Source organism: Sphaerodactylus townsendi, linkage group LG03 (genome assembly GCF_021028975.2).
Source record: "Sphaerodactylus townsendi isolate TG3544 linkage group LG03, MPM_Stown_v2.3, whole genome shotgun sequence".
Taxonomy (NCBI): domain Eukaryota; kingdom Metazoa; phylum Chordata; class Lepidosauria; order Squamata; family Sphaerodactylidae; genus Sphaerodactylus; species Sphaerodactylus townsendi.
Window position 1 is genome coordinate 178,882,056 of NC_059427.1, and position 19,597 is coordinate 178,901,652.

General features: G+C 44.7%; 1 protein-coding gene across 1 annotated transcript in view; it reads right to left on the reverse strand.

The window, feature by feature from the left end:
• OS9 (OS9 endoplasmic reticulum lectin) overlaps positions 1-4,151 on the reverse strand; it is a 39,167-nt gene extending 35,016 nt beyond the window's left edge. Inside the window, exon 1 of the mRNA XM_048491252.1 lies at positions 3,818-4,151. Coding sequence (XP_048347209.1) covers positions 3,818-3,985 — 168 coding nt within the window. The 5' untranslated portion in view covers positions 3,986-4,151. The remainder of the gene's footprint in view (positions 1-3,817) is intronic.
• Between the last annotated feature and the right edge of the window lie 15,446 nt (positions 4,152-19,597).

Below are 19,597 nucleotides of genomic sequence, written 5' to 3' on the forward strand. Positions count from 1 at the left end.
AATACCTGGATAGGAGACCACCAGGGAATACCAAGGTCTCTATGCTGAAGAAAGCAATAGCAAACAACCTCTGTTAGTTCCTTGTTTTGAAAAACCTACTGCGCTGTTGTAGATTGCCTGTGACTTGATGGCCCTTTTCACATACACATTGTACCCAGAATGAATCTGAAGTGTTACTGATATGTACTTCTGGCTAGGAATTAAATTATATGACAAAGGAATTCTAATTAGATGTCTAGGGTTTAAGTGCTTCCAAATCTGAACCAGGCCTGACCTGAGTCATCCAGAACATCTGGTTCTCTCAGATCTCAGTCCAGAAATTCTAACCACTGTATCACACTAAACCACTTTTTGAAAGCCTTAATTGCAGTTTAAAGTACATCCACTGCTATTCCTGCCACCTGGAGTTTCTTGCAGCACACAGCTGTGAATTAACAGGAACAGAAAGTATCCCACCATCATGATGAAACTAAGCCTCCCTCCCTGGTGCCAGATCAAGGCCGGAAGCTACGACCAAAACAAGCCAAAGAGGAGTAACTTGGCTTTACTCTATTTAAACCAGCTCTTGGTAAATCACAAAGGAGACCGAAGGCACTACCATTCAAGCAGCCTCTAATCAATCATGTTTCCCACAGGGTCAAGTATGGCACAGATGGTGCAAGCCGCAGGTACGATGATGCAACCTGTGCCATGACTGCAAACATATTCCAATGTAACCTGCCAAACAGTTGAACGTGTCTCTGTTCCCACCAGTGCCTGGGATTTAACTATGGAAAGAGAAGCCTTGAGAACGGCCTAAAAACAGTCCTTAGGGCTGGGAACTTTCTACAATTACTATCATGCAGCCATGAAGGCTCCTTCAGCCAAAACAGAGCTTCTTCCCAACCTTGTTTTACAAGACAGAGTGAAGTAGGCTTGCCTCTGGGCACTACATCACACTTCATACATAACAAGATTAGGGTTTGGCCTTCCAAATATATCCCTGTATTAAGCCCTGGAGAAATCAGACAGACAGCATCAAACAATGGCTCCAACGTAAGACCAGAATGTAGTGGACCCAGGCTCAAATCCCTACCCTGCCATGAAAACTCACCAGTTGACCTTCAGCCTGTCATTAAGCTACCTCATAGGTGCTTGTTGAAAGGATAAAAACACAGGGTGAAAGAACAATGCTCTAAGCAGCTCTGGATCCCCATTGGGTAGAAATTAAATATAAATAAAGTCCAGGCCAACTTAAATACTGCTGATACTACGTCGTTGGGAATTCCTCCCATCTTTGCATGTTTCTCCTGTTCTTATATTTGATCTTTGCAATGATACCTGCTGTATTTTCTGGCTGTTGGGTCCCTTAAGAACAGGCCAGCTAGGTCAGGCCATTGGTCTGTCTAGTCCAGCATCCTGTTTCGCAAAGAGGCCAACTAGGCACCTTGGGGGCCCACAAAACAGGACACAAAGCCAAGCCTGATATTGCCTCCTATCACTGATACTCAGAGGCTGATACTCAGATGCATCATCCATGAACAGGCCCAGTTGTTACAGAAATGCTTCAAGCTACAAAACAAGGAGACGCTTCATGCATCTGGTGAAGCAAGTTCTATTTTATTATTTGTACAGCACTATCAGCACCTTTCAGAGCAGCCGATGCTAAAGATTCCCCTGGGCCAATGTTTACAGTAAAAAAAAATGGAGAAAATAACGGAAAGCAGAGGCGGGCACACAGCACGGTAAGTGTGAGCAAGTCCGCCCCCCCCCCCCCGAAGTTCCACAGGGCATGAAAGACGGAGCTGCTCAGCCAGGCCCACGGCTGAAGACAGTGACAGCATCTACCCATCGCTACCTGGTCTCCCTTTCCTTTCTTCCTTACTCTCCCATTTTCTTTTACAATATTTGAGACCAACTAGGGCAGGGGTAGGGAACCTTTAACACTCAAAGAACCATTTGGACCCATTTTCCACGGGAAAAGAAAACACTTGGAGCCGCAAATAATTTTTGACATTTAAAATAAAGATAAAACTGTATATATTGGGTTTTTTTACCTTTTACTCCACTCATTCTGAGAAGCGCATAGATGCACGCGCCCTGCTGCGTGCAGGGCGGGCAAGGATGGGGCCAGCGGCTCGGCCTTGCCGGCCGCCGGGAAAGCACCCGCCCCGCTCGAACAAAGCGAGCGAGAGGGGAAACCCGCGGCGCTGCCCAGCTGGCCGCGGGCAATTGGTGCGCCCGCCCTGCTGCTTGCAGGGCGGGCAAGGATGAAGCCGGCGGCTCGGCTCGTGGAGCCGCAGTACAAGGGCAGAAGAGCCGCAGGTTCCCTACCCCTGAACTAGGGAAAACTGATCTCTCTCTTCCTTGCTGGGTGTTATGTTATTTAAAGGTTCTACAGTATGTTGTTGTACGAGTATTTTAATTAGTTGTAAAGGAACTATGACGCAAACTGCTTCAAAACTGTACAAAGGAAGGGGGGAACTGGTCCATAATAAATAAAAAATTAGATGCACTTCAAAAATTGGGTTTGATGACTTAGGCGATAAGCCACAGGCTGCCAACAAACTATGGAAGAGGAAACTGATAGGAGGGACAGACTCGCCACTAAGTATCTGTTGAGAAGAAGCCTGTGAAAGATCAGGCCACAGCGCACCTATTCCCTTGAACACAAAACTGTGCAATGTTGTAGTGTAACCATAGCCATCCCTCTGACATTGGACACTCTCCCTTCTCCAGCTTCATATACTTGGGCATTAGCCCTACTCACATCACAATGAATACACATAGAAGTGAGGAAAGTAAGAAAATGCTAGCCCACATTCATTTTAACTAAACAAACCCCAGGGATCAGTAGTAGGAAAAAAATGTGGGTTTTTAAATAACACATCCGGTTGCACATATGCTGAAAGGAACATAATTACCTCGTATGCACAGACTGAAAAAGGCTAATGTGTGCACAGGACTATCTTGCCTTACACCCACATAACTTAGTACTACCCACTTACACATACACAGGAATCTGTCTTTCATAAATCAGACTATTGGTCTTACAAAGCCAGCACTGCCTACTCAGACTAGTAGTAGCTCTCCAGGTTTTCCAGTAGATCATCTCCTTCTTGACCCATCAAACTGGAGTTGTCAGGAACTGAATCTGGGACTTTCTGCATAAAAGTAGAGCCTCTACCAATGAGAAACAGTTCTAGTCTGACTGGCAGCATCTCTTCAGGGTCCGCTACCTTCACCAGGGATTGAGCACCATGCAGGTAAACCAAGGCTTCGACCATGGAGCCGCTTACCTGGCATTTCACTTCACCCACCTTCCCAACTGGAACTTTGAAGAAGAAGAAGTGATTGGATTTATATCCCACCATTCTCTCCTGTAAGGAGACTCAAGGTGGCTTACTAGCTCCTTTCCTTTCCTCTCCCCACAACAAGAACCCCTGTGCGGTAAGTGAGGCTGAGAGAGTTCTGAGAGAACTGTGTCTAGCCCAGTCATCCAGCAGGAATGTAGGAGTGCAGAAACACATCTGGTTCACCAGGTAAGCCTCTGCCACTCGGGTAGAGGAGTGGGGAATCAAACCCGGTTCTCCACATTAGAATCCACCTGCTCTTAATTACTACACCACGCTGGCTCCTTTGCACTTCCCTTGCACCTGTTTAGCTTGTCCACGGAACAGCCCCAAGGAGCACTTGTGACAATTGATAGGACTGCAGCCTAGGAGAGTCGAGATCTTGCCAATAGCCAAGAAACAGACACCTTTTCGCTGTTTCTGCTGCAACAGGCTTCAAAGTGAGGCTCCCTAGGGACCGGGCAATCCACCACCACTCGCCATACCTGCCCAGCCATGACGGGCTCTGCCCCGATCTCGATCCCATATTTCAGCTCGCTGAGTTCGTGCAGGTTCAGCGTTCCCAAAGCCTCCCCAGGGGCAGGCACCACCGCAGCCACAACCACGAGCACCCAAAGGCCGCAGGACTCCGCAAGCTTCCACGCCGCCGCCATCTTGCTTCCACCGCCCCCGCCGAGTCGGCTTTTGCCCTTCCTTCCAGCTTACTTCCGCCCTTCTGTCCAGCTTACTTCCGCCCTTCCTTCAGGCTCCTGCTTCTCCCAGGGCCCACCTGCTATGTCAATCACGTAGCGAAAGCTTCTTCCATTGGGCGACACGGAGGAAATTCCTGAGTGGAGTCATGAGACTGCTTTTAAAAAACCTGGTGAAAAGGGATTGGGTGGCTTCCATCAGCCAATCGGAAGGGCGAGCGTTTGGCGAAGACACCAGTAGGGAGGGGCATGGTGAAAAACGATTGGTCCGCGGTAGGTCTTTACAGCAGCCAATGAGGAAAGCGAGCGCCTACAGAACAATAGGATGCTAAGCTTAGTTTCAGGGCACGGGGCAATAGTCTGAAGGCTGCATTTTTTAATAGTCCGAATTGCCCCTTGCCCTTTGCATAGAAGCTCACTGGCGAACATGGGCTAGCTGACACTTTCTCTGACTAGCCAGCATCGTGTAGTGGTTAAGAGCAGGTACACTCTAATCTGGAGAACCGGGTTTGATTCGTTCTGCCACTGGAACTGTGGACGCATATCTGGTGAACCATATTAGCTTGTGCACTCCAACACATGCCAGCTGTGGGACCTTGGGCTAGTCACAGTTCTTCAGAGCTCTTTCAGCCCCCCCCCCCCAACAAACAGGGTGTTTGTTGCGGGGCGGGTGTGTGTGTGTGAAGGGAACAGAGATTGTAAGCCCCTTTGAGTCTCCTTACAGAAGAGAAAGGGGATATAAATCCAAACTCTTCATCTTCTTTTTCTTCTTCTCTCAGGAGCGTTATTGTGAGGATGAAAAAGAAAAAAGGTCTGCCATGTCCTAGGCTCCTTGGAGGAACAGTGAAATTCAGTTTCGATGCCTTTAGTTTATTAGCATTCTGTATGCCATCCCTGTGTATGCACGACTTGAGAATTCTAGCTGTTAACACTTGAGTGAAGTTAAAGGCGTAACTAATCAACACTAACAGTCATCATGCAATACCTTTTTCTTAAGAGAAAATAACACAGCATGCAAGCTTTTGAGCTAGCCAAAACTGTTCATAAGGCTGGGTATTTTTTTTAAATGGGAAGATCTTTCAGAGCTCTTAGACTATTCCCCCCTCCTCCTTCCCCCCCCACACACACTTGTTTATTTTTGAAACATTCAGCCTGATTAATAGTTCTAGAGAATTTAAAAGCTTATGCATCGTACTGTGCTATTTTGTTTGGTATTGATAAAAGGTGTTACAAAAAATTGGATTTTGAAGGAATCAAACAGCTACACACTTGTTTATTTTTTATATTCCATAGATATTCCAGGAAAAAAAATTTAACCTTGGAAAAGATCTTAACAGGCCAACCATCCACTCAAAAATTGGATGGGACTCTCCCTCGGCTGTGTTTATACAATGTCATATTGCAGGTCTGCAAGAAATTTCAAGGGATAGTGCAGTCCTAAGAACACTTCCTTCAGAGAAGTCCCACTGAATAAGCTTCAGTGGAATTTGAAATAGATCCATTAAGGATTGCACTGCAAATGATGGGGAAAACTGACACCAAACTTTACCTCTCCTTTCAAAATACAACAAAATTGTAGCTTTGAGTAGGTGAATTTCTCTTCTTCACCATGTTTTGCTTTTGCACCCACCCCCTTTAACTGTTGCTAAACTGTGTTCAACACTTTTGCCTCCTGTGGAGTAATCATCAGATCCAGTGTGCCCCTCCCCTTTATTATTATTTATGAAGTGTTAGGTGAGGCGTCCCCTACGTATGCAGAACTTGCATGTGCATAGCCCAGTTTCATTGCTCTGATAACCAGCATCCACTTGACAACATCCTGACCGTTTGGACTGAGAATGCAAAAACATATCTTAGTTGGAATGCATCTTCAAGCTATAAATTTTATTTATTTATTTTATTTTATTTATTAGTTCCACTTTTATACCGCCCTCCCCCAAAGGGCTCCCCCAAATGGTGTAAATGCACCATTAACAATGGCCACTTATGCACATATATTCTCCATCACTTTGAGCACACATTCCCATTAGGGTTTATTTTTGTTTATGCACATTTCCCCCTCTTTGGCACTGACTCCACTTGCAGGCTTGCGATTCTCCATGTTTTGTAAATGCTCTGTCAACACAATTCCGCTCGCTTCAATGTTTTCCCTTCTGCCATACTACGAGGTAGATATAACAACCTAGAAATGTGCAAAAGGGTGTGTTCATGTGGTGCAAATCAATTAGAAACATTAACTCACCAATTATTCCGTTGTCCTAAATCGGCAAGTATTAGAGTCAAATACTCCAGGTTGCTTTCTATGATACCTAGCAAGCTGGATGAACTAAGCGGACTATTGTTCTTATTAAATAATTCTGATGCTACATTCTGTGAAATGGCTGCGAACTTTCTGCTGGAAATATCCCACAAGCAACAGTATGTATGAATCAACTTAATTTGTTATATGTTGCAAGTTTGTATTTTGATGCGATTTAGATGTGATTTTATACTTTTTATACTGTTTATGCCAAATAAAGGCTAAATGAATGAATGAAAACAATTCCGCTCTCCCACCCTTCCCAAGGAAAACAAAAGAGATCCCTATGGGTAAAAGATTTCCTCAGATTTTCTTGCCCCCCCCTTTCCCATTCACAGCACAGCGGTTCCTTCCACTCCACCGCCCACTTCCCACCTCCCTCCCACACTCCTCCATTATGGGAAAATTGATAGTTTTGAGAGGCTCTCCCGATGGGTTTCTTTTTTTAAAGTCACAGTGCTGTCTATCAATAGTGCTGTGAACCCAGTTGAATTGACTGATTCATAAAGATTATGATGGAACTAAAAGGGCAAACCAGAGGCCCTCAAGGCAAAGGGGTGCAGTGATCAGACAAAGCGATCGTCCACAATCTGGCTTGATACCAACCTCACCATGGACTGATGTTTCATTGCAAGCCTCAGGGCCCCCAGCCTCTTGCAAGCGTGGGCACTCAGGTCAGGATGAAGAGGGCTCTGGGCTTGCTCATTTGCTTGGTGCTGCAGGATGGAGACTGACAGTAAGAGGTGGGGAAAGAACCAACCTCCAAACACTGCACTGGGGGCTTCAGCTGGGTCCTATGTTCCACTGCTGGTAGGATGCAGAAGGGGTGCCAGCTTCAGTGGTGTGGGGGAAGGGGGGCCAGTAGATCTGGCCCAGTCCTTGGAGTTTTTAAGAATCTGGGCAGAGATAGCATGGTGAAAGGCACAGAATGGCACTCTGCTCCATCTTTTGGAAGGATCCAGGGGTGCTTTTACACACTTTTGACCAGGGAAGTTGACAAGGCTCTCTGCCACTGCAAGCCACCCCCACCCCGCTGGCGCCACGATTGTGCAACTTCAGAGGGTCCCTGCAGGGTAGTTTAAATATGTGCAGTAGCGACATCTGAAATCTGGGAAGATCAGGCTAGCAACAATAAAATGGGAAGCTTGAATTTTTGGACTCCCGCAGTCAGCAAGCTGTCGACAAACCAGATAGCCCCCTCACCAAAAGAACCCAGCAGGCAATTTCCTAAAGACCTTGGCAATGAAAAAGGCAAAATGGCAGATCAGCTGGATAGGGACACTTCAGGGATTGATGACCACCACAATGAAATTTTAAAATGTGGCCGGGGGGGGGGGGGGAAGGATGGTGCAAACATAAAAACCCCACTGCAAAGCAAAGGTTGAGAACTGACTGTTTTTCAACCACGCAGTAAGTAGTGCATGCACAAATGGCCCGTGTCAGAGCTGCAGGACTCGGCATCTGCTGAGGCTCACTGCTCATGGTTTGGCAATGTGGCCCTAATTGCAGACACAGGATCTTTCCCAGTTTTCCAATGGCAAAAGTTTCTGGAGTCAATGGGAAAAAATGGAACTTCTTCCCAATACCCGTTTCAGTTAGTGTAGAGGCTGATGAGATGTTGAAGTGGCTACAGGATCATCCTTGCATTGTTGAGCTACAAGATCATTGAAAGAAGGGAGGCATCACTCATTTAAGATGAATTAATTAAGTAATTAAAATATTTAGGCCCTGTCTTTTGTGTAGCTCAAGGCCACTTACATTTTAAAAAATATAGTAACGCCCTCTCCTTAAAATAATGCCCGCAGCCTACACCCCGTTAAAAGCCCTAGCAAACTGAGTAGTTTTGCAGCACACACACGCCTTCTCAGGGAGATCTTTCCATAAGCTGAGAGCTATGATGGGAAAGGCACGACATGCAAGTAACCAAGGGTCCAAGCAAGGCTGCAGCTAGCCTTGAGTAATATGATGCAAGAGGGACTCTGAGGTAATTTTAGTATTATGTGTAAACCTTTATGGAGTTAATAGAACATACCCAGGATTTAGGATTCTGGAGGATCAAATTTGCCTTGAATGGGCCCCCTTAGAAGAGAGAAGAAGAGTTTGGATTTATACCCCAGCTTTCTCTCCTGTAAGGAGACTCAAGGTGGCTTATAAGCTCCTTTCCCTTCCTCTCCCCACGACTGACACCTTGTGAGGTAGGTGGGGCTGAGAGAGTTCTGAAGAACTGTGACCAAGGTCACCCAGCAGGAATGTAGGAGTGCGGAAACACATCTGGTTCACTTAATGAGCGTATAAAGGTAAAGTTTCTCCTTCAGTCGTGTCTGACCCTGGGGTACCACTGCGAGCAGTGATTTTATAGGCAAGCTGTTTTTGTGGGGAAGTTTGCCATTGCTTTCCCCCGGCTATTTTTTACCCCATAGCTATGAGCTAGGTACTTATTTACTGACCAAGAAATGGCTGGCTGGCTGAATTGACCATGAGCCAGCTGCCAGGATATCTGACCCACAGGGGGCTCGAACTCCTGACCGTGTGAGTGGAAGTGCAAGCACTTAACCACTTGCCACACAGCTCCTAATGAGCATATAGCAGTGGGTAATTAAGAGCGTGCCCAAGAATGTCCTTTCAGATGAATAATGCAAGCAAGCCAAGTTATACAACAAATTAATTTTCTTCATTTGTACCTAGGGTTGCCAACCCCCAGGCAGGGCCTGCAGTTCTCCCAAAATTATAACTCCTCTCTAGACTACAGAGATCAGTTCTGTGGATAGAATGGTAGCTTTAAATAATATACTCTATAACATTATTATTATTATTATTATTATTATTATTATTATTATTATTATTATTATTATTATTATTATTATTATTATTATTATTATTATTATTATTATTATTTTTATTTATTTATTTATTTATTTATTTATTTATTTATTTATTGGGTTTATAGACCGCCGTTCCCCGAAGGGCTCAGGGCGGTGAACAACATATAACAGAGCACAATAATAAATTAAAATCCAATAAATATAAGTTAATATGGCTCTAATAATAAACCCTATCTTATTAAAAATACAACATTATTAAACTTAGCATTAAACTAACATTAAAACAAGATGGCACCAGCTTCAGTTCACCCAGAGCCCCAGAGGGGGGATGAGGCGGTGGATCCACTTGATGTTATAATAAAGGAGAGGGAGGAGAGGAGGAGAGGCCCGTTATGCCCCTTAGAATAGCTCTTTGAGCTCTCACTGCATATTCCAGCATATTGAAGGAGGAGAAGAAGAAGAGTTGGATTTATATTCCCCCTTTCTCTCCTGTAAGGAGACTCAAAGGGGCTTACAAACTCCTTTCCCTTCCTCCCCTCACAACAGACACCCTGTGAGGTAGGTGGGGCTGAGAGAGCTCCAAAGAACTGTGACTAGCCCAAGGTCACCCAGCTGGCTTGTGTGGGAGTGCACAGGTTAATCTGAATTCCCCAGATAAGCCTCCACAGGTCAGGTGGCACAGCAGGAATTAAACCCGGTTCCTCCAGGTTAGAGTACCCCTGCTCTTAACCGCAACGCCACTGCTGCTCACTATTGCAAGATGTATTCTTTAGGATACAGTTCTGAAAGCTGCAGAAGCAAAGTTTACATTTTAAAAAATTACATTCATAGTTGCTCCAGATTTAATTTCCCCCTTGGATGGTTTCTGCAGTACTTTCACCACTAGGGGGCAGCAAGGATACATGTCTGCCCTCAACAACCTGCAAGCAGTTGGCAATCTAGCCGGATGCATAAATAAGCTCCCCCCCACCCCCCGCCCCATTCGACTTATCCTTATCCTATGATTAAATTGAAGCCATGGTTTAATCATCACCAGTGGTGCATACATTAGAAAGCTGTAGTTTGCCTCTCCCCTTTTTAGTTTCGTTTGAAGTAGCAGATGGATACCAAATAAAAAAACAACAAAGGGTTACCACATACAAGAGAACAGTTGCTTTAACCATGAAAGGGACATGAGTGATCTAATAATTTGAAAGCCTACCTTACAGGGCTGTTAGGAGGATAAAATGGAGGAGAAGAGAATTGTGTACATCATCCACTTCGAGGAAGGGTCGGGTACAAAAGTAAACAGCACCATCATCACCAACATATCATAAAAAATTTCCATTAGCAAAACAGACAAACTACAGTGAAATGGCTTTGCAACAATCTACAAGCCACAACTAACCCCCCCCCCCCCCGCTTATTTATTTTACTCCCTGACAGCCAGGGAGGTTTAGTGGTTAACAGCAGGTGAACTCTAATCTGGGGGACCAGGTATAATTCCCCACTCCTCCACAATAACAGGCTCTTATCTGGTGAACTGGATTTGTTTCTCTGCTCCTACACATGAAGCCTGCTGAGTGACCTTGGACTAGTCACAGTTCTCTAAGAACTCTATCAGTCCCACCTGCTTCACAAGGTGTCTGTTGTGGGGGAGAGGAAAGGAAAGACTTTGTAAGCCCCTTTTGAGACTCCTTACAGGAGAGAAAGGTGGGGTATAAATCCAAACTCATCTTCTTCTAGTATTTACTCTCCACTTTTTTTACCTAATGGGCACCCAAAACACCTTACATTCTATCCTATTCCATTTTATCCTTATGCTAAGGATAGGTTAGGTCTTGTGAGACAGTAACTGACCCAAAGTTACCTAGCAAATATCCAGGGCAGGGCCCAAATTCAAATCTGGTTCTCTCAGATTCCAGTGCTATCCAAAGCACTGCAATACCCTTCTGCATTTAGAGGGGTATTACTTGCTTTCAACAGGTTTAGAAGGGTGTAACTTTGCTTAGAATGGCACTGTCAATGTCTCCGATTCACCCAAATTCACCACTCACTGTCTCCTTTTTCCATTATATGTGCGCGTGTATCCCAAACTTTAGTTAACCCAGGAGAGATGTGACTGTCTACTACTTAGGACAGGTTTTGCTATTAATGCTGTCTTAGACCTACAAGCAATTGAATGTGTTGAAATGTATTCAACAAAGACATAATTTATTTTGATAAGAAATCACTCTATTTATAACCCACCTTTCTCTTTGAGACTCAAGGTAGATTCGGGGGTGGGAGGTGCTGACCTATGGTGACCTTGTAGAGTTTTCAAGGCTAGATGGTTTGTCACTGCCTGCCTTTGTGTAGTAATCCTGGATTTTCTTGGGGCTCTCCCTTCCAATACTTACCAAGGCTAATGGTGCTTAACTTCCGAGATCTAATAAGATCAGGCTATCATAGAATCATGGAGTTGGAAGAGACCACAAGGGCCATCAAGTCCAACCCCCTGCAATGCTGGAACACACAATCAAAGCTCTCCTGACAGATGGTCATCCAGCCCCGCTTTTAAAACCTCCAAAGAAGGAGGAGGAGGAGGAGTTTGGATTTATATCCCCCCTTTCTCTCCTGCAGGAGACTCAAAGGGGCTGACAATCTCCTTGCCCTTCCCCCCTCACAACAAACACCCTGTGAGGTAGGTGGGGCTGAGAGAGCTCCGAGAAGCTGTGACTAGCCCAAGGTCACCCAGCTGGCATGTGTGGGAGTGTACAGGCTAATCTGAATTCCCCAGATAAGCCTCCACAGCTCAGGCGGCAGAGCTGGGAATCAAACCCGGTTCCTCCAGATTAGATACACGAGCTCTTAACCTCCTACGCCACTGCTGCTCCACCATACTCTGAGGTAGTACATTCCACTGTCGAAAAGCCCTTATCAGGGCCGGAGCGAGGGGGAACTGCCCCCGGGGCATGCATGCTTCCTACGTCCCCGCCACAAACCCGCCACGGCACGTGCCCAGTGCATCGAGTGCCCCCCGCCCCCTTGGCGCTAAGCCACTGGCCCTTACTGTCATGAAGTTTTTTTTGATGTTTAGGTGGAATCTCTTTTCCTTCACCTTGAACCCATTACTCCTGGTCCTAGTCTCTGGAGCAGCAGAAAACAAACTTGCTCCCTCACCAACATGACATCCCTTCAGATAACATGGCTATCATGTCACCTCTTAACTTTCTCTTCACCAAATTAAACACACCCAGCTCCCTAAGTCTCTCCTCATAGGATTCCAAATCTTTTACCATTTTGGTTGCGCTCCTGTGGACCAACTTTGCAGTGCCCAGAACTGTACACAATATATTCCAGGTGAGGTCTAACCAATGCAGAATAAAGAGGTATAATTACATCCCTCGATCCAGACACTATACTCCTATTGATACATCCCAATACATAAAGAAATGGAGACAACAACAAACAATGCAATTGGACTAGGGCCATTTCCACATGGCCACGCTCGGGGGGTGCGTTGGTGTATATGACGCCGACATACCCCACCTGGACTGTTTGCACGAACGGTCCCGGTAGGGGCGGGGAAGATGGCGCAGCCTGCGCAGAGGATGTGCCGTCGCCCGAACGCCTTACAGTCCCTTCGACCTTCCGGCGCGTCACCCAGGCCAGGGGACATGCCCCCCTGCCCTGCGTGATAGTCCCCTGGCCTGGGCGACGCGCCGGAAGGTCGGAGGGATGGTAAGGCGTTTGGGAAAGGGGGGGAATGGCGCCTTCCAGCCACTGCCATTCACACGGCAGCAATTGGAAGCTGCTGTTTCTGAAAAACCTCGTCCAGGGAGCGAGGTTTGGAAACAGCGGCTTCGCGCCGCTCAGGGGTTGCAAGGCTGCCGCTGCTGCGCCATACGAACCTCTCCCCAGGGAAGCTGTTTTTAGCGTCCCTGGGACGCTGTATTCTGCCCATGCGGAAACAGCCTAGGTTTGTAGAAGTCGAGAATAACGAAGTGTCTGAGGCAAGGCATACTACAAACAGTACAGAAAATGGATTACTAGGTATAAAGCAATGCTGTAAATGCAGATGATACTCGCAAGAACCATTACAATGGATTTCAGTCCTGCTCCATTAAAATATAATAATTTCATTATGATATCATTGAGTCCTTTGGCCTGTGATCATCTCCAACAGGCTTCATTGATTCTTTTCAAAACTAGTTGTCAAATGTCTTGCCCCGGGTTTGGTGGAAGGGACCCAATTTCAGAATTATTTCAGCGCAGCCTATGCATAGTTTTGACTAAATCACTCTCCTCCAGCTCAGCCTTTTTGTCAGGCACGTTGTGAGGCAGGCAGATTTTTGGAAATCTAAGAGCACATTTTTGGAAGAATGGATTTCTGAATAGTCTTGCTTCAGATTGCTCTCTGAACCCTATGCGGGAAGGGCAAGAGACAAGTCCAGAAAATAGACAGGGAAGACAGAATAATGGTGAGATCAGTTTCCGAGGGTCACCTCTTTTAAATCTTGACCTTTGTCTGAAGGCAGCTGGATATTTTCAGAAAAATTATACTCCAAGTGGATTTGGTCACAGTGGTCACAGTGTGGATAGGAAGGTGTGGATTTTTGTACTTCCAAATCCATCCCATATCATTTTCTCTATGTATCTTCTCTCGCCCTACGCAGAAAGATGGGGCCAAGGCTGGGGACAAATGCCTGGCAAATATGTAGACGTGATGTCACATCACTCATGTGACACAGGTGTGACACTCTGATTTCACCACAGAGTTTTGGTGAATCCCACTACCTTGTGTTGGTGATGTGACTTCGTTTCCGTATATCCGCTGTTGGTGCAATGCCACTTTTCTGGCAATTTTTCCCCTGGATTCCCTGCCACATGACAGTGGGTAAGGAAGGAAGTGGCAGGTGGGAGGTCTCCCCACTCACCCACCAATTTCCCCCACCAGTGGCAGACTTTGGGGCAGCTTTAAAATTTTTTGTAGTAGGTATATTGCTATAGCATCATTATACTATAGTGATATAGCTGCTAACTGGATTTTTGAAAAAGCCAGCAAACAGTACTCCAGTGGAGGGGGCGGGCAGGCACGTGGAGATTATAACCACTATGGAAAGAAGAGAAGAAGAAGAAGTTTGGATTTATATCCCACCTTTCTCTCCTGTAAGGGGACTCAAGGTGGCTTACAAGCTCCTTTCCACAACAGACACCTTGTGAGGTAGGTGGGGCTGAGAGAGTTCCGAAGAACTGTGACTAGCCCAAGGGCACCCAGCAGGAATGTAGGAGTGCGGAAACACAATTGGTTCACCAGATAAGCCTCTGCCACTCAGGTGGAGGAGTGGAGAATCAAAGATTAGAATCCATCTAATCTTAACCACTACACCACGCTGGAAGACTACAGAGTGGTGGTGTAGTGGTTAAGGCATTGGACAAGGATCTGAGAAACTCAGGTTTGAGTCCCCACTCTGCCATGGGAATTTGCTGGGTGACCTTGGGCCAAGTCTCACACACTCTCAGCCTTGACCTTGGCAAGTTGTTGAATGGGAGACCTCAAAGGAACACTAAGAACATTACACAGAGACAGGCAGTGGTACACACCTGAATGTCTTTTGCCTTAAAAATCATATATGGTCACCATAAGTCAGCTGTGACTTGAAAGCAAAAAACAAAACAAAAGGAGAATGCAGTTGCATTTCCACTGGCAATTCTAGCACAATGGGAAATCATTCTCATGCTGGAGTAGCCCTGTACAAATACAGCTCAGATTTTTTTCTGGGGTCAGTCCACGTGATACAGTTTTTAAGTCGGACTCAATCTCAAATGTCTTCCTGAACATCTTTTGCAAAACCACCAGCCAACAACTGACGTGACTCTGCGGTTGTGTGCTTTATTATTATTATTATTATTATTATTATTATTATTATTATTATTATTATTATTGATACAAAAACAGTTATACACAGCAAACAAGATCAATATGCTGGATTTTGTATTATATCACACGTCGAACACTTCCCTAGCATCTAGGACTGTGTGATGTATCGACGAATAATGCGTGCAGAGCCGAGTAGGGTGGCCTTTTGCAGCTGACATATGGTGATTTTGTCAGCGCCGATTGTTTTTAAGTGCCGTCCAAGGTCTTTAGGCACTGCACCCAGTGTGCCGATCACCACTGGGACCACCTTTGCTGGTGGTGGTGGTTGTTGTTGTTGTTATTATTATTATTATACTACACATAACAACACAGCACAAGTGTCTGGATTCATCTCTGAATATCGAGTCCTTCCCAAGGACCTAGGATATTAGAGGTATTTGCGTAGAATATGTGCAGTTCCTAGAAGTGCTGCTTTCTACAGCATGTGGACTGATGTTCTGTCCAAGTTTAGGCTTTCCAGATGTTTTTCAAGATTTCTTGGGATTCCTCCTAGACCACCGACTACTAGTGGGATTACTGTTGTTCTTTTTTGCCACAATCGTTCAACTTCAATTTGTAGGTCCTTGTATTTTGTGATCTTTTCCAGCTCTTTGTCCTCTACCCTGCTGTCAGCTGGCACAGCAACATCTATGATCCAAACATGTTTTTTCTCTATCACTGTTATGTCTGGGGTGTTGTGTGCCAGGTGTCTGTCTGTCTGTATTCTAAAGTCCCAGAGTATTTTTGCTTCTTCATTTCCTGTGGCCTTCTCTGGCTTGTGCTCCTACCAGGTCTTGCTACAGGGCAAGCTGTACTTTTTGAAAAGGTTCCAGTGCACCATTGCTGCTAGCCTATTGTGACGTTCGAGATAGTCAGTTTGGGCTATTTTCTTACAACAGCAGATGATGTGCTCCACGGTTTCATCACCCTCTTTGCAGAGACGGCATTTTGGGTCATTGTAGGACTTTTTGATTCGTGTCTTTATTGCATTTGTCCGTAATGCTTGCTCCTGGGCAGCAAAAATCAGGCCTTCAGTTTCCTCCTCCTCCTCCTCCTCCTCCTCCTCCTCCTCCTCCTCCTCCCCCTCCCCTTCTTCTTCTTCTTCTTCTTCTTCTTCTTCTTCTTCTTCTTCTTCTTCTTCTTCTTATTATTATTATTATTATTATTATTATTATTATTATTATTATTATTATTATTATTAATTCAATTTGGTATACTGCCCCATCCCTGGAGGGCTCTGGGCGGTGTACAGCATAATCAGCATAAAATACAAATAACAAGAGGAGCGAGTAAGTAACAACCAATAAATAATACCTAATATTAAGAACTCAGCCCCATAAACTCTAAAATATTAAGTTAAAACAGCGATTGCTACATTAAATTGGCGTCCCGCAAAAATCCTTGCTTAAAAATCCTCCTAACAAGGACCAGGCTACAATTCAAGAGACATGCCTGATGACATCAGAGGAGAAGGAGGGAGGCATTATGCAGCGACCATGTACATGCATAAAGTGCGTTCCAGCGATTGTATTCCACAGCTGCATTTAGATAGCAATCTTTCTGGGTCTGCTGGAGCCATCCTTTCTTCACGTGCTCCCCTTCTGTCACAGGATGCTGATCCAATTTGCAAAAAGAAAAAAAAAGTTTGACTTTGTAATAAGCCCTAACCTTATCATTACATAAATTAAACAGCCAATTGGTATTACCTGGCCAGGCTGTCATAGCAATCTGATGATAACAGATTGAACATTAGCCTGAGCTCCCCCGCAGGCTCTTTTCTCTTTGGAGTTAACACCAGCACTGGCTCCATGAATCAGGCATTGTGCTGGACCCCAGAGCCTCTCCCTTGTGTAGAATGGCTCCATTGGGAATTCAGCAGGAGAGATAATGGAATGCTTTGTACTGTCCCAAAGTGGTACATACTGTTTTGAAGCCTGTACATTTTCAGCGGTTGCACAGCCCACTCAGCGAGGGTTTTTGCTGCAGATGAGAGTGGCCAGATATGGATTACTCTTTTGCTGCCCAGGGCTGTGTTTTAGGGAGGGAAGGGATTACGTTTGCCTTAAATACACAGATCCTTTCAATCTGGGCTAGTTAGAGAGAAATCCTAGAGACTCAGCCATTAGGGTTATTTTATTCAGTGTAATTAAGGATGTTGCAATGACAGATCGGATCGTGTACAACTGAAACGAGGAGACATGATAAAACACTGCAGGCAACATCTGATTATTTAGTGACGGATTAACATTTTAATTGTTATTTTATTGTATTGGCTTGCTATCCCACCCTTTCCCTGCCAGAGCCGGGTTTAGGGCAGTTGACATGCATAATAATACAAAACACAACATTCCACGTAGAATGTAGCAAGCATAAATACCAAAAGCAATTAAAACTACAACTTAAATATCAGTACAAGTCCTGAGGATGGCAACAACAATGAAAGCATTTCAGGTTCCATTTGCAAAACTCATATTACCTCTAGAATTTATGTTTCTCTCAGACAAACTAAAAATGTCTAAGCTACTGAACAGCCCTAATGTAGAAATTTCTGAAGCAGTTGCTACATTTTTAATCCATGTTCTACATGATATATAACAATGATCCTGTTTTTGTACTTGGAATGTATGGTACTTCTGGTTTATGCAGCTACGCGATTCTTGGCCCGCGGGATCTTTTAATGAATTTCTCGCAAGAGAGGCCTGCAAGACGGAGCTCGTTCCACTGGCCTTTGGGGAGTCCGCCTGATGCCTCCCCTCCTCTTTATAACATCTGTGGACCCTGCCGTCCCCCCTCCCTCTCCCCTTCTCTCTTAGGGGATTATTAGTAGGACGCCATCGGTACATTTGATATTAGGATGCTGCATTTTAATGGGGTTGTTTTAACATATAGAGCCATATTTAATGATTATTTAAATCTTGATATTATGGATTTTATCGTGCTCTATCTATTTGTCTTGTTCACCGCCCTGAGCCCTCCGGGGAGGGCGGTTTATAAAAACAATTAATAATAATAATAATAATAATAATAATAATAATAATAATAATAATAATAATAATAATAATAATAATGGTTTTTGGATTGGATTGGATCATATAGCATAAAAAAGTTCTTCTCCCACCCCATCATAAGCAAATTAAATAAATTGGGAGTGGGGGTGGCGAAAGAAGGGCAGATTGAGAGAAGAATAATTACAGAAGGGGATTAGAATTCTACATGTGGGTGACCATCAAGGACTTGCAAGGGTATCTCAGTATCTCTATGTTCCTTTTTCTCACTCTTCTGGGATTGCTAAGAGAGAGCATTTTGGAAAAATGATTTTTGGTTTTCATATTTTTAGAACAGATATGATAGCATAGTCTGATTTCATTAAAGGCAACCAAACTCAGAAAAGAAACAGATTTTTTTTTAACATAACATGCAAATGCAGCTAGAATTGTAGGCTTTGAAACAGCTATTTGAAGAAAGCAGTTAAACTGGGGACACTTCTGCACATGCAGAATAATGCATTTTCAATCCACTTTCACAATTGTTTGCAAGTAGATTTTGCTACTCAGCACAGTAAAACCCAGCTGCAAAGTGGATTGAAAGTGAATTGAAAGTGCATTATTCTGCAGGTGCAGACTGGGCCTTAGATAACTATCTGAGTTAGGACTGCAGTGTTATTCTTTCTAAAGAAGACCCTCACTCCCATACTCTAGGCACTTGGTCAGGAAGAAAGAGGCTTTATTGCCTACAGATGGAGGAGGCCTGATGAGTGAGCTATGCTCTCCAAATGCTCTGTTACTGGCAGTAGATTTTGTAATATATCACAATGTTCCAACCTTCAAGGATACATCCATAGATTCTGGATCTCCAACCCCTCCTCACTTCTTCCTATGATAGGAGAATAACAATGTGAATTGTTTATTGTTTTATAATGTCAGCCTGGCCTCCATCAACCCGCTCTTTGGGATGATAGGTTTCACCCTAGGGTGCCCAGGAAAGTTCATTATAATATTAAAATCTCCACCCATGGGTGGGGAAAGCCCATCTCTTTTAGTGCATACGTGCTCTGAACTAGTATGAAAGGGGCTTAACCTGTGGTGACATGTAAAAGGATAGACTGAAGTAATGTAACCAGTGATGAATTTGTGATGTACTACAGATTAATGTATGAACTACTATAAAACTAAGTGCCTGAAGTGTATTCTTCGTTTCTGCCTTGGTCAGAAGACCTAATGTTTTGCTGCAGCTTAACAAATCCTTTTTATTCTTTTATACCTCTCAGCTCTAAAGACTTTTATTGGACTCCGAGGCTCATTCCGCACATGCAGAATAATGCACTTTCAAACTGCTTTCAGTGCCCTTTGAAGCTGTGCGGAATAGCAAAATCCGCTGGCAAACAGTTGTGAAAGTGGTTTGAAAACGCATTATTTTGCGTGTGCGGAAGGGGCCTGAGTCTTTGGGGACCTGATCCCAATTCACTAACGCATATCATGGCTAGGGAAATTCCTGGAGAATTCCACCTAGGCAGGATGGAATTGTGGGGGGACTCAGTGGGGGTGGGATACCATAGAGCAGTGATGGCGAACCTG